This window comes from Aptenodytes patagonicus, chromosome 1 (genome assembly GCF_965638725.1).
Source record: "Aptenodytes patagonicus chromosome 1, bAptPat1.pri.cur, whole genome shotgun sequence".
NCBI classification, from domain to species: Eukaryota; Metazoa; Chordata; class Aves; order Sphenisciformes; family Spheniscidae; genus Aptenodytes; species Aptenodytes patagonicus.
The window spans coordinates 15,585,835-15,599,363 of record NC_134949.1 but is presented as its reverse complement, the minus strand read 5'-3'; the positions used below and the strand labels follow the sequence as shown (position 1 = coordinate 15,599,363).

Here is a 13,529-nt window from a genome sequence, read left to right as displayed (position 1 = left end):
ATGATTCTATGATTTTATTTAGAATTTCAGGAATGGCTTAATTTCCTTTAATTCCCTCCCCATCTCCCATGAATCACCTCTTAATCTGTCATTGGATTCTTGCTACTTCTGCATTGGGGGGTGGTACTGATCTTCGGTGTTTGCTCCTAGGGAATCCACTTTAGCTCTTCTAATTTCCTTCTTTCCTCCTCTTTATTAGCGTCACTGAGGTTACTTCTCAGAGTACAGAAGGATTTATCTTTTGGCTCAAATAGTCTCTTGAGTGACGCGGTCTAATCACATTGGTTTATTACTGGCTGTCCTGGTTTCCTCTTTGTTAGTGCACCTTATTGTCCTCGGTAGACTTCTGTTGATTCTCTGGTTTCTAGCAAAAGCTCAAAATCAACTCAGTCTAAATAAAGACCATAATAGAGTTTTTGTGAAGCTCATAGGGATGCTAGTTTCATAGTTATCTTTTTTTTCAAAACATATTTTAGTACTTACAGAAAGTTTTAATTCATATTTTTTCCTATCTTCATTATATATTATCACAGAGCAATGTTTGAGGTCAAAAAATGAAATCATATAATAGAAAGATTCTACGTTGTTGAGTCCCTTAGATTAAGAAAAGCTAACCGTGTTGCTCAAAGTATTGTTTTTCTACCTAGTGTACTACGTGCATATCGGATTTATCTCTCTTTTAAACTCCTCTTACATAACTATCTGGGAAATACTGGTTTAAAAACCGCATTTTTAAGCAGCGTCTCAGCCAGTAGATTAGAAAAGCTGTTCGGATTTAGTAAACCAAGAAAATTTGGAATTGTAATGACAAAAATCTTTTTCTTTAAGAAATATAAAGTTCTAACTCTTTATATGACTGAGGTAGATTATAAATGTCACTGATTCCTAGGGCTCAGTGTATTCTGCCTTGACATATAATATTTTTGTTCAAGAAGAGGATTCAGCAGGCAGTCTGTATTTTAAGTCCTTAAAAAGTAATTTCCAGCTGTGCTTTCCAAGTTTAATAAGGTGTGATAGTTAGAAGGGAAGCAATACCAACACCCTATGGGAGAGTTAAGGATTTGCTTTTATTTTTATGAACCCATATAAATCGGTAGAATTAGCAGAGGAATGAGAGGTAGAGGAATGGCTATAGTTCCCTCCCTGGCTCCACTGAGCAGAAGTGACTGGAGCAGCAGGCTGCGTGCCATGCTGGTGTGAGGGCCAGCCCTGGCATGCAGTGTTATAAGGTATAAGATACCTAGGTCCTAATTTTTTAAAAGCACAAGTCTTCTCAAAGTTAACAAAATGTTATATATGTGCTTTTTAAATCTGTTAAGGTAGAGCTGTTAAGGTAAGCATTGGTGTGTATAAAGGAAGCAGCTGCGGTGCTCATCATGAACCACGAGTTTGGAAGGATGTTTATGTCCCACAGTCCAGATTCAGCCACGGTGATCAAAAACATCCATGACTTTAGCATACATGCCAAGCTGCCAAACCCTGGCAGTGACTCCTAAAAACTTAGTGCCGCTACCCCTCTACTTCCCAGTACATTTATTATCATGCAGAGATTAAACTCTCTTCAATTTTCTGATAAGCATAGTAAAAGACCTGAGTTGTAAATACTATACTCACTAAATCTGTTACGGTTATTATAGTATTAGGTTTACTCTAGTGCTTTAAGGTTAAAGCAGGAAGAAAGCTGACAGGCTTTAAACTGGGCCCCAGTCCCCAGAGTCTGTGCTAACTGGGAGATAAGCCATTGTGTCTGCTTAGTTCCTGAGAAGAAGACCTTACAGCACATCACCCTCACCTCTGATCATGACCATAGTGTTATCGACTGACTGTGCACGGCAAGAAACAGAATAATGATTACACAAGTGCCTGAAACAAAATCCTACATTTGCCGGTCCCTGAGTTAATAACTGGTAGTATCTTTGTTGTATTTCACATGACATAGTTTCTTTACTAACTAAAATTGGCCAGTTGAAATGTCCAGGTTCCTCTGCAATATTTTAAATAAACTGGATCCTAAATGCACCGTGGTTCTGGCTATGATCTGGCTGCCCTTGCGTCAACTGCCCTTCTGCATGGTTTCATCGTGCTGTCTGCGATGGCAGCATCACTCCTGACAATACGCAAGTGTAGAGATTTCTAATATTATGTTGTCTGCTTAGATGATAGAAACTATCAAAAGGCGCATATTCTGCCTGTGTTGCAGCTTCTGCTCTCACATAGGAATGGCAGGAAAGCACTTGCAGGTGTTTCTGATGTAGACCTGCTGTCCTTATGAAAACTGCTTTTCTTTTGAAAACAGTATATGATTGCTAGGGCTTCCTACTGGTTAGAATAGCAACTAAGAGCATCCATAGCAGCATGTCTAGTCACTGAACCCACAGAAAGGCCCTCTGTTTTGAAGTCTTCCTGAAATGCATTGTCCCAAAGCATTTTGTTAGGATTGCAGGAAATTTGGAACGAAGCTGCAGATTTTGGCAGTTTAGCAGGAGGTGGCTGCCAGTCTGAGGCACAGATGGAGGTATTTGGAGAAGCCAAAGCAGCATGGTCTTTCTGTTCCTTTCTTAAAACCATCAGAAGGATTAGATTTTTAGCACTTGAAATGGCTTAATTTAGACTTTGAGATAAAATACAGCAGGGAGAAACAGTCTCTTTTTTAGTTCTCTTCAACAGATTTTTCTGTGGATTTAGGAGATCAGAACTGTATTTTAATTTTATTTTGTTTAAGCAGCCTGGGGTTGCGGAATATGATTTTATGACTGAAGTGAACTCCACAGCAGATTTTGTATTTGTGGGCTTTGTAAGTCTTTGGTGATATTTGCACCTTTTTTAATCTCATGTTGCCAAGAAACTACTTCAGAGTTTACTATGGCAGTAGATTTAGTCTGTGGGTAGTTCTTTGCACTTTTTTTTTCCTGTGCAGCTGAGAGGAAGGGGTCAGAAAACTAGTTTTCACATTCAAGAGACTTGCTCACTGAAGTTAGTAATTGAAGTTGGTGGGAGTTTAATATTAGTTTTAATAGGCTCGTATGCAAGGCCACCTGTAGATAAGCAGCTAGTCACAGCAAAAAGTTGCAGGGAAGTAATGGGTAAGTGTGGCTGCTGTAGCCCCTAGCAAGAGCAGCTTTGTAAGCGTGCCTGCACATAGTGCTTCATTAGTTGCCTGTGCAGCATGAAGTTTTCTGTCCTGCTGCTCTGCTGTCCTTTGACTTCTCTGATCCATTTTTAAACAAATGCATGCAGACAAAAGCATTTGCAGGCCTATTCTTAGTAGACTAAAACCTATTTGACATACTGTACTGTTGAGAGAGTTGATTTCCTTTATGCCTTACTAAGCTTTATGCGGTACTTCTCTAAACTTTTTGTTTTGGTTTCTTATGCGGTGTTTTTCATATGCAGGTACGGGGATGTTCTTCTCTGCATAGCTGTGAAGTGACTCACTTGGAATTTTGTGTTCAGTTGTGAACATGTGGTTGCTAAAATTAATCTGAGGTTTAGATTAGTTTATTGTGAATAAACAAAAATAATTGGCTACTAAAGTGAAAGGTTATTTGGCAAAGATTTAAAAGTTCAGTTAGCTTAGTCGGAATTTAAGTCTGTGCCTTAATAAACTTGCTGGGAGAACATAAAAGGAAGGAAACTTTATTAGGGAGTCATAGTGGGCTGGTTATAAGTGGAAATAGTGGAACATTGTCTTATGAAGGAAGTATCTGACACTGGCTGAAATGTCTTGGTCATTATTTTGTTAGTTTTATTGGTTCTTTCAAAAGAAGCAGTGGAAGACCTGCTTGATTGAGCAAAATGCTGAAAAATGTGTAGATGAGAGTAATCCTGCGTTATCTTGGAGATAAGCAGTAGTGTAAAGGTCTGGCTACCTTGACATGGAGAATTGGGATGATTTAAATCTAGAAAGATAAAAAAGGAGGGGGGGGGGAAGCATTGTTTAACTTTGAAGGTTCCTCAGGTTCACTGGGTACTTTCCTAGACTGCTTTTACATTTCTCTGCGGATCTAATCTACGGCACCCAGACATGTTCAGAAGTGTTCACTTTATAAATTTAATCATCCAGTTCCCACCTAATTTATGTTGTAATTCAGAGTTTTAAGTGGAGAGGTGTGTCTGTTCTTGGAGGAGCCTAAAGCAGTAGGTGTTCTCAGGTCGTGCTTTCCATATTCCAGGAACATGGATTTCAGAGCAGTGGCCATAGTTGGTTTGATTTGCAAATAGTTACGGGTGTAATTGCATAGTATTTGAATGATTTGAGTTCTAGCCCAGTCTAAGCTGTAGGTCTTCATTAGCCGGAAGGAAGTTGAATATACAGTTCCTGCATCCCACGTGAGTGTCACTAACAAATCAAAGTCATCTGGGAAGAGGCATCCTCCAGCCCTTTTTTCAAAGACAGGTCACTAGTTAGGTTAGGTTGGGAGTGTAAGATCAGGCAAAGAGCCAACAGGAGGGAACATAGAGGTTAGGGACCTCAGGGAGTGTGAAAACCTCATTTTTGCTCCCTGGGTTGTATTTTATATCTAAAATTGTCTCATGTGAAAAGCCTAAATAGTCCAAAGAGCAGGCATTACAATGTCACTCCCTTTAAAAGAAAGTGAATGTGTTTGGGAGAAAGGATGTCACAGATTCAAACCTCCTTTGAGAAAGGGAGATGAAGTGTTGGGTTTTCTACTTGCTAGAGTGCTCTCATTCCTAAGTGGCTATTAGTGAAAGATGAAGTAATTTGACCAAATCTACGTAGCCAGTGACAAAAGTTGAGTTTGAATAGATTTTCTTGCTGCAGTTGCCAGTCCAGCCCAGTAATCTGTAGATGCCCTACTGATGGTGGTTTCCACAATGATAATAAATTTTGGGATGTTTCTGTGATTAAAAATGAAAAAAGAATATTGTTTTCTTTTCTTGCCATTCTTCTGTGTTTGATCCCAAATGTTTAGAAGTGCAATTTAAATATATGAAGTGTAATTTAAATTTATTAACTTATAATACACCTGGAATTTCAGATCTTAGAGCAAATTATGCTTATTCAAACATCTGGTTAGAGAAGTTTAATTATTTGGTTAATCCTTTGGGACAAAGAGATGCCCCTTCCTGCCCTGTGACTGAGATTTTGGAGTTCTAGAACTCATGCTCTGCACCTCTTCCGCAGTGTCTGGGTCTAGAGAAGTGCAGTGAAGTAAATTCAATGTCTTCAATATCCAGATTTTGGGTAATAATCTTTTGATTTTCAGTTTTTCTGGTATAATACATTACTTTGGCGTACCCTGTTGTCAAGTGTTGTATGCAAAAATGTACCTTGGAACTAACTGTAACTTCTGAAAGTTTTAGCATGTTTAAAATGTTCCATTATGCTATGTCATTTTTATCAATGTTTTGTTGCTTTTATAGATTACCTTTCTCAAGGGATAGATCTCTCTGGAATAGAAGTAATTGAAAATGACCTGCTTTTTATTGCAAGAGCTCGGCTTGAGGTGGAAAATCAAGCTAAAAGGTTGCTTGAGCAAGGTGTGGAGACTCAGGTAAAATACACTTTCTTCTTTACTTCCTTTCAAAAGTGAAGTGTAAAAGTACTCTGAGCTTGATTTCCTTTGTTTTATGTAGCATTGTCTAACGGAGATTAAACATGAAAAAAGTCTTACATGAGAAATTCTCACACATGAGAGTATCCAAAAAAATTGACAAAATTGGCCTTGTACAATATTTGCAAGAATAAAATTTTGCAGGATCTGACCTTGAAATTTGGGAGAAAGTAGGTGCTGATATGAAGAGTTTAATTCTAAACACTGCTAAAAGCTTGATGATTGATAGGACTTTGCATTAAGCACAGTATACTACATTGCCAATATGGCCAAGTTTTATAGATAAATCTGAAAAATGCAGTTTCTTAAAACTGTAAGAAGATTTCTACTTTTTAGCTGTGCAGTGATGTATTGAAACGATTTGAAAGATTTCCCATTAAAACTTTAAAGGGCATTTTAAACTTTGAGGTAAATATTCACTGTAGGGCATATCAAAATGAGTATGCATAATTACATTCATCCATACTAAATGTAATTATCTACATTTTTAATAACATGGCTACGTCTATTATTTAACTATTTGTAGTATCATTAGTGCTGTCTTCTTGCCTTTTTAAAAATTCGTGTTCTTTTGTCTATACTTTTTAGTATACTTTAAAAAAAAAAGTATTTTAAATCTCCATTACTACAGTAAGAGGAAAAATCTAGTACAAGTTCCTATCAAATTTGCATTTTAAATTAGAGAACAAAGAGAATTAGAAGAAGACATTTTTATGCTGTTTGTTACCAACAGTTAAACTTCCCTGTAAGTCAATATAGCATTCGTTTATAGTATTGAAGGTTGACATGAAAATAGAACATACACAGAATGGAAAATCTCCTCATTAAATTGGCTTGGTTAGATAATTGAGCATTAAAATTATCAGTATGTCTCAAACTTTTACTTAGACCTCTCATTTCAAGTAATTTTCTGCAGTAAGAAGTCATGATTGTGGTAAATACCTTTGGCTATTTACTGAGAGCAAAATGGTAGGAAAAAACACCCCATTTTTTACTTGATTACTATTCAAATGTTGAAACTCCTGGCTATTTGACCATGTTGCCAAGCTGTGATTGGGCTTGTTATAAGCTATGAAGCATATGCAATGTTAAATAAAGACAGAACGAAGATAGGGCCTAAGAAAAAGCAAGTGGACATTTATTTTAAATGTAGCAAAAGTCTTCATCAGTGTGTACTCCTAGTTTTTCATGTCAGATTTGACCTTCTCTGATAATTTTCTCTTCATATTAAGTACTAAAACGGAACGGACAAAGAAACCCTGGGGAAATGAATCCCACTCCACTTGAAAAATAGACAGATTTATTAGGTGTTCCAGGCTGTATCCAGGTAATCAAGAGATTATTAAAGTATATGCCTGTTGTGCTTTAGCCAGGGGCCTGTTTCCAGCAAACGGAAGATTGTTTGGAAGAACATTATTAGTGCTTAGTCATATCAGAAGTGGGGATGTTTTCATGAAGAGGTGTTAGGGTATGCTTCACAGGTTTGCTGTTGGATATGATTCGTGGATTTAATGTTGGAAAAATAGTGTGCTTCAGAAAATACGCATGCAGGCATCACCCAAGAAATCTAGAATTTGAAATATGACTAGCAGATAGTATGTCTTTGATTCTTATTATTGTAGCTGTGTGTTTTATTGACAAGTTGATTTACATTTATACCTTCCAAGCCCTGAGATTTCCCATAAGAGGACATTCATCTTTTCTTCTGTGTTCTGTACCACAGAATTCCTCAGATAGGCTGTCTTCCTGCTAGTATCTATTCTGGTAGCCAAGTCTGTACTTTTGAGAATGGTGCATCTGTATTTGTCCAGGTGGTTCTTCAGTTATTTGATATTCATATTTGCAATTGCAGTTTTAGTTCCCACCTTTGTTTTTATCTGCTGTGTAAATAAAACACAAGATTGGTTGCCTACGTAACAGCGAGCTGTATTTCTGTATTTCATCTAGCACTTTTCAGCAATGCCTTAAGAAGAAAGTTAGTCTTACGTCTCCGTTTTAGAGTATTTCAGTGTCCACCTGGAAGAGAAGCAGGAAGTGGAAATACATAAAAAATGTAAAACTACAAGTATCTCCTTTTAAGCAGAAGTCATTAGAATTTGGTGAATGTCTTCTCTAGAATTCAGCTTTTTTTTCAGAGAAGCTGCTAGAAGTTACTCGGACAAAAAGAACAGAGTTAAAAAGTTTAAATTGCCCCTTTCAACATTTTGATATATCTCCTTTGTTTAGGTAAGAAACTATTTTTGTTATTTTGATTATTTATTTAATGATGTATAAGTCACATGCTAATGAGCTGTGCCCAGATTCCCCGAAATAACCACCAGCAGTAGCACATGAAAGCAGATACTTACCTCTAAGGGATACATTGTCTTTTTCTCTGCATTGTAATTCACGTTTTTATTGCATGTCCATCACTGTAGCATTTGTGTATTTCTCAGAAGAAATGAAATCTCTCTTCCCGTTTTCCTTTGGAAGTGTGGCATTAGGCATGGGCTGCTTCAGAAGTGAAGTCTTCCACTCATGTTCATGGTGGTATCTTTAAAGCTGCCATCTGGGTATAAACTAGAAGTGCCTGTCAGCGTGTCTAGACTTAACAGGCTTTCATAGAGCTGCCAACCACGCTTGTCTTCCTAATCCTTTTAGAAAGAGTAATCCCTCTTTGCTCTTGTTGACAAAAGTAATACAAATAACAGCAAACCTGATCAAGCAGGGGTACCAGTGGCTACGGGTAGGTTTTTTATTGTCATGTGTGCTTTGTTACGCACTCCTAGTGTACATAGCACAAATTGATGCTCTTTCATGAACCACAGAACGGTATCAAGAAAATGGATTCAAACCCCGTCCTTACTGTTTAGTCCTAAACACCTTGGTAGCTTTCCTTCACGCTGTAAGCAGGTTAATGGCGGATAGTACAGAAAGCAGGAGAGGCTGCTTTAACAGAGATACATCAAGAACTTCAATAAAGTCACTGTTCTAAGAGAAGAGACAGCAATGTTTTCTGCTTTAAAAAGAAAAAAAGAGGTATATATCCACCTTGCAACTGCCTGAAGCCTCCCCAGCATTTCTATTGCTCACAGGATGAACCCTAGGCAGAGGAATCTAGATTTGCTCTGGACACCACTTCACCCCTTTATTCAACAGCAGTATATTGTGTAAAGCAGATCTGAATAATAAGAAATTAACTCAGAACAAGAGAAATTTGTTAAGATTACCATAGCTCAATTCCAGGTAGAACAGTTTTGCCAGATGTAGTGTTGTGGGTGCTATACTTACAAAGAAGAAAACTTTCTCTGCAATTTAGCTCACACTTCAAACCCTTTCTGCTATATATTGTCATACTTAGTGTGGGACTTTCCTCTTACAGCCAGGGATGCCCAAACTTAGTTCCATCAGGTAATGATAAGGTTGGTAGCATTAGGAGCCAGGTCATGTGTGTGCAGAAGAGAGATGCATTTCCATCTCCTCTATCTTTACTCCTCTGAAGAGGTAGCCCTAGTTCTGAACTAAGTTCACTGCTTTAACAATGGTTATGGGTCTCATCTGTGTAAGAAGGATGGATTTTTGCATGTATGTACTCGTATGTGTGAAATGGGTTAGGAACCTATGCTCTTGCTTTTGACTTTACCAATACAAACTTTACTAATTAGTTAGGATGTAGATGATGAGGACTATGGTATCATTAAAGATTGATTAAAATATAAAATATCCATTTAGGTCAAACAAGACATGGTGTGGAGATGAGAGTAGAACTCAGATTTCCTTGGGTTTGTACCTTAAATACAGTTTGTCCTTCTGTGTGTTACAGAAACTTTCTGTATCTTTGACCACAGATAGTAAAAATTTTCCTTCTTTGTCTCCTGGAGTGTTCTATAGGTGTCTGACTATTTTTTTTAAGGAAGGTTTTGGATAAATTATGTGATGTTTGTCGCCCAGTTTCCCTTATTTAAGGTGTGGGCAAATTTATTTTCCTGCCTAGCATGGATCTGGAGAGAGTTAAATTCACGGATAATTCACTGAAATTGTTCTGGTGATCATGTAGTGAAGTGTCCTGATCATGTTAGAGAGAGCAAAAATAAAGTATAAGCTTAATAACTATCCTTTGTCCAAATGAATGTTAAATTGTGCCTGCATTTTTTTTTAACACATAGATTTTTTTTTTCCCCCCAAAATGAAGAGCTTTACTAATTATAACCTCACCAAATAAAGAAGACGGGAAAAAAACCCCAACAGAAATAAATCCTAAACTCTACTTCTGCAAGATGTTCAAGTGCTGGATTTGTATACACAGGATAAATATGTAAGCAATACAATCTGAACAAAAATGTCTCAATTAATTTCAGTGTAACATCTTTATACTATTGCCACTTTGAGCATATTTGGGGGCATTTTGAATTTTCATATTGTAACTCACTGAGCAGAATTTGTTTTGTGAATTGTTCTGTTTTGCATTCTTTTTCATACTGAACCTTTCCTCTAAGTTGTCGTCTCTAGGACAAGTACAGCATTTTTTTTTCACATTTAAAAATTATTAAGTAGATGTATATGCATAATTGTTCTTGACTATTGCTATTTAGCACCTGAGAAAAGTGATGGGAGGATGAAGTATCTGCATAACTAACCGGTTGTCTGGAGGTGATTATCAAGAAGTTGCTTAATTTATCTCAGTTCAGGGTTCCCTAAGATAGGTGCTTATGTAGTACATCTTGCAGTGTTATGGCAAAATTGGTGAAATTAATCTGAAGTCTTTCACAGACCAGCATTTAATCTTGTGTCAAGGATCTCTAACAATAGGTCTTTGTTATCCCCAAGGAATTGGAGGGGAAAATATGCACGTAATTGACCATTTTTCCAGACATGATCATCAAGAAGTTGCATAATTTATTTCATTTCAGGGTCCTCTGAGCTGAGTGCTTATGTCGTACAACTTGCAGTGTTACAGCAAGATTGGTGAAATTAATCTTAAATCCTTCATAGGGCAGTGTTTAATCTATTGTCAAGGATCTGAAACAATACATGCTCTTTATTATCCTGTGGCACAATTTTCCAGTTGTGCAAATGCCCTTGGAGGTGTTTGAGATATTCAGATATTAAGAATGGCTGGCATTGGGCTCCGTTTTTCACTTTTTTGGTGAAACTTGCAAAAAGATGATAATGTTGCATTCTTGAGTTACTTCTAATTATTACTGCCAAAGGCATGGATAGCTCTTGCAGCACTACTGTCTGGGCAAGGTCCTGTGATCCTGAGTTTCTCATTTTCAATCTTGCATACTTTAGCAAGAGTATATGTTTCACTGAAACATCCATTTTTCTAGATTAATTTATGGTATTTTAACACTTTGATTTAAATCAAAGTATGCTTGCTAGTTTTTGCTAGTTTAGTGTCATCTTCAGATTTGAATGCTTTATAGTAAAATGGGCTGTGCAAGTGTATGAATACACTGTCTAAAGTTGTCGGCTCTGTGGAGACATGCTTGACTGTAGAACAAAGTCTAATGTCATAAGAGAATGTCACTTCATGTGCCCACGGTTGTGTAGTGGGCCTGTTAATGTTTATCTTTAGTTCATTCAGCTTAGGATGTGTTATGTTGCCCATACTGATGTACTGCACTAGTCAAAAGAAAAATTTTAACTTCCAGATGTTTTTGCCTGCCCTTTGCTGCTTTTACATATTAGCTATCATATTTGTCATACCTTTTAAATAATATAGGCCCTTACGTATTTCAAAATGTCAGTGGAATTGATTGCCATTATGTAGATGTGTATAACTGCATCTGTATGCATAATTACAAAATTATCATTATAACAGCAAATAAAGTAGAAAAATATGAAAAAAGAACCTCTCCAAATTTGGCACACAACCAGTCATCTTTTCATCCCTATACTGCAGGATATCCTCATAAAAAGTCTGGAAAAACTAGAGTTTTTCATACCCAGAGTATACCTTTTTTTTTTTAAGTCAAAGAGTAGTCATTGCTTTTTTCTTTCTTTTTTTTTTTTTTTTGTTCTGACATTTATTTCTACTTTGAAAGGTAGAAGTTGGAATTTAACCTCATCACTGTCAAAAATTTAACCAATATAGTACACTTTAGGCAGTAGATGTTATGTTTCCTTATTATTCCACAACCTTGATTCCCTGGAGGAGATCCTGATGGAAACTAGACTGAGACAGCTATTTCATAATAAAGTGATTGACTACAATATGATACAGAAATGGAAGGCATTTTTGCTTATTCAGTTTGAAGTCAATTACTTGAATCTAGAGTAAGAAGACAGAAGTATTATCTGTAAAAAGAAAAATTTGAACCTGTTTGCTACTTTTGGCATAGGGAGAGGGTGGTAGCTATAGTTAACTTTAAATCATCTAGTTTTGCTTAGTGAAGACAGACGATGAGATCCAAAGCTTTTTATTTAAATTCACGTTAGCCACCCATTTTACTGCTTTTTGTAATTCTAATGTAGACAGAGAAGACTTATTTCAACGTGTTGTAGCTGTCATATTGGCTTTCGTTGTAAAAGATCACAATGGCATTTGAGTCTGTTTAATTAAGATCCTACTAGCTCATAGTTTCTGTTTTTTCTTTGACAATAGTTCTGTAAGCATATAGAGAATTTTCACTTTATGTGTTTATATATCTTTACAAGTTTTACTCTGTCCTAACCTTTACGTTTCTTTGTCACAGAAACATACTCACGTTGCATTATTCAATTTTATTTTTCATCTTCAATATTGTGGTTATGGTTTTCGTGATCTTGTTAACTTGCTAAATCAGATTCCTTCATCTGGCCATCTGGTGCATGGCACTACAGAAGGAGTTTTCGATAAATCTAAATTATTTCTTCCTTAAACTATTCTGTTAAGATGTGATATAGCAACGTATGGCTCATCTAACAACCAAAAAATATCTTCCAAGAATGTGTTAGTTATAACCTGCATGTGAATGGTAAACTTCATGGGGATTAACAAAACCTTATGAAATTTTCCTTTTACTATTCAGGTCTAAAAAGAGCTCATTTTATCTTAAAGTATGATCTAACGGAACTGAAGTGTTAACCGTGCTTCAGTAGTTCAAAATCACCAAGCTAAACACTAAGCATGAATTTATACCTCTGAACTATGGATTAAAATAAACCACAGATTTCTTTGCAACATAATCGGCTGATACTGATATAACCTAGAATATCCTTTCAGTTTCCATAGGAACAGATGATAGAATGTTTTGAATCTTGGAATAGCTAAAATGAATGTCTGGCTTCAATATAGTTCACTTTTATTTTGCAGCTTGCAACCTCTGCACGTAAGGGCTAAAAATGGGCATAAAAAAAGAAAGGTGGAATATTGACATAACACATATTAAAATGTTTTTACTAGCAGTAGTAACAACAACAACAATAATAAAAAAATTACTTTAAGGGTTTCTGTGCATAATTCTTTAGGTGTTAGTTCTGTGTTTTATTATACAGGTGCAAAAAGTATTTCCAAATCCACAGGAAAAGAGAAACTATTAATCATTCCTATGTGTTAATGCCTCTTTTAAATGTTTTACAACAACAACCAAATCTGTCTTGTAGGTCATCTTATTGCTTCATCTCACTGCATTACACTGTATGGGTATATTTTCTCTTTGGAACCATCTGTACAACACAAGAAAGAACTTCATGTAGCCAGAAAGAAAAGTCAGCAAAACTGTAGTGGAATACATAGTGTGTTATATAGGTGACTATGGCAAAAGATGGTAATCAAAGAACAGGCAAGGAAACATGCTAGCTGTAGTAGTAGTTGTTTTATTAGATGTTTGACGTCTCTTTCTTAACAGGTCATGTTGCTAAATCAGAGAAGGTATGCTTTGAGTGTAAAAACATTAACAAGATTTAGAAGATACCTCTTTGTTTGAAATTAATGGATATGTAACTCCAGTATTGATGTAGAGGAAAAATATGCAGGCCTTGTTACAAACC

At 36.4% G+C, this 13,529-nt stretch overlaps 1 protein-coding gene across 1 annotated transcript in view; it reads left to right on the top strand.

The window, feature by feature from the left end:
- COG5 (component of oligomeric golgi complex 5) overlaps positions 1 to 13,529 on the top strand; it is a 193,272-nt gene that overhangs the window by 76,000 nt on the left and 103,743 nt on the right. Inside the window, exon 7 of the mRNA XM_076328661.1 lies at positions 5,386 to 5,516. Coding sequence (XP_076184776.1) covers positions 5,386 to 5,516 — 131 coding nt within the window. The remainder of the gene's footprint in view (positions 1 to 5,385; positions 5,517 to 13,529) is intronic.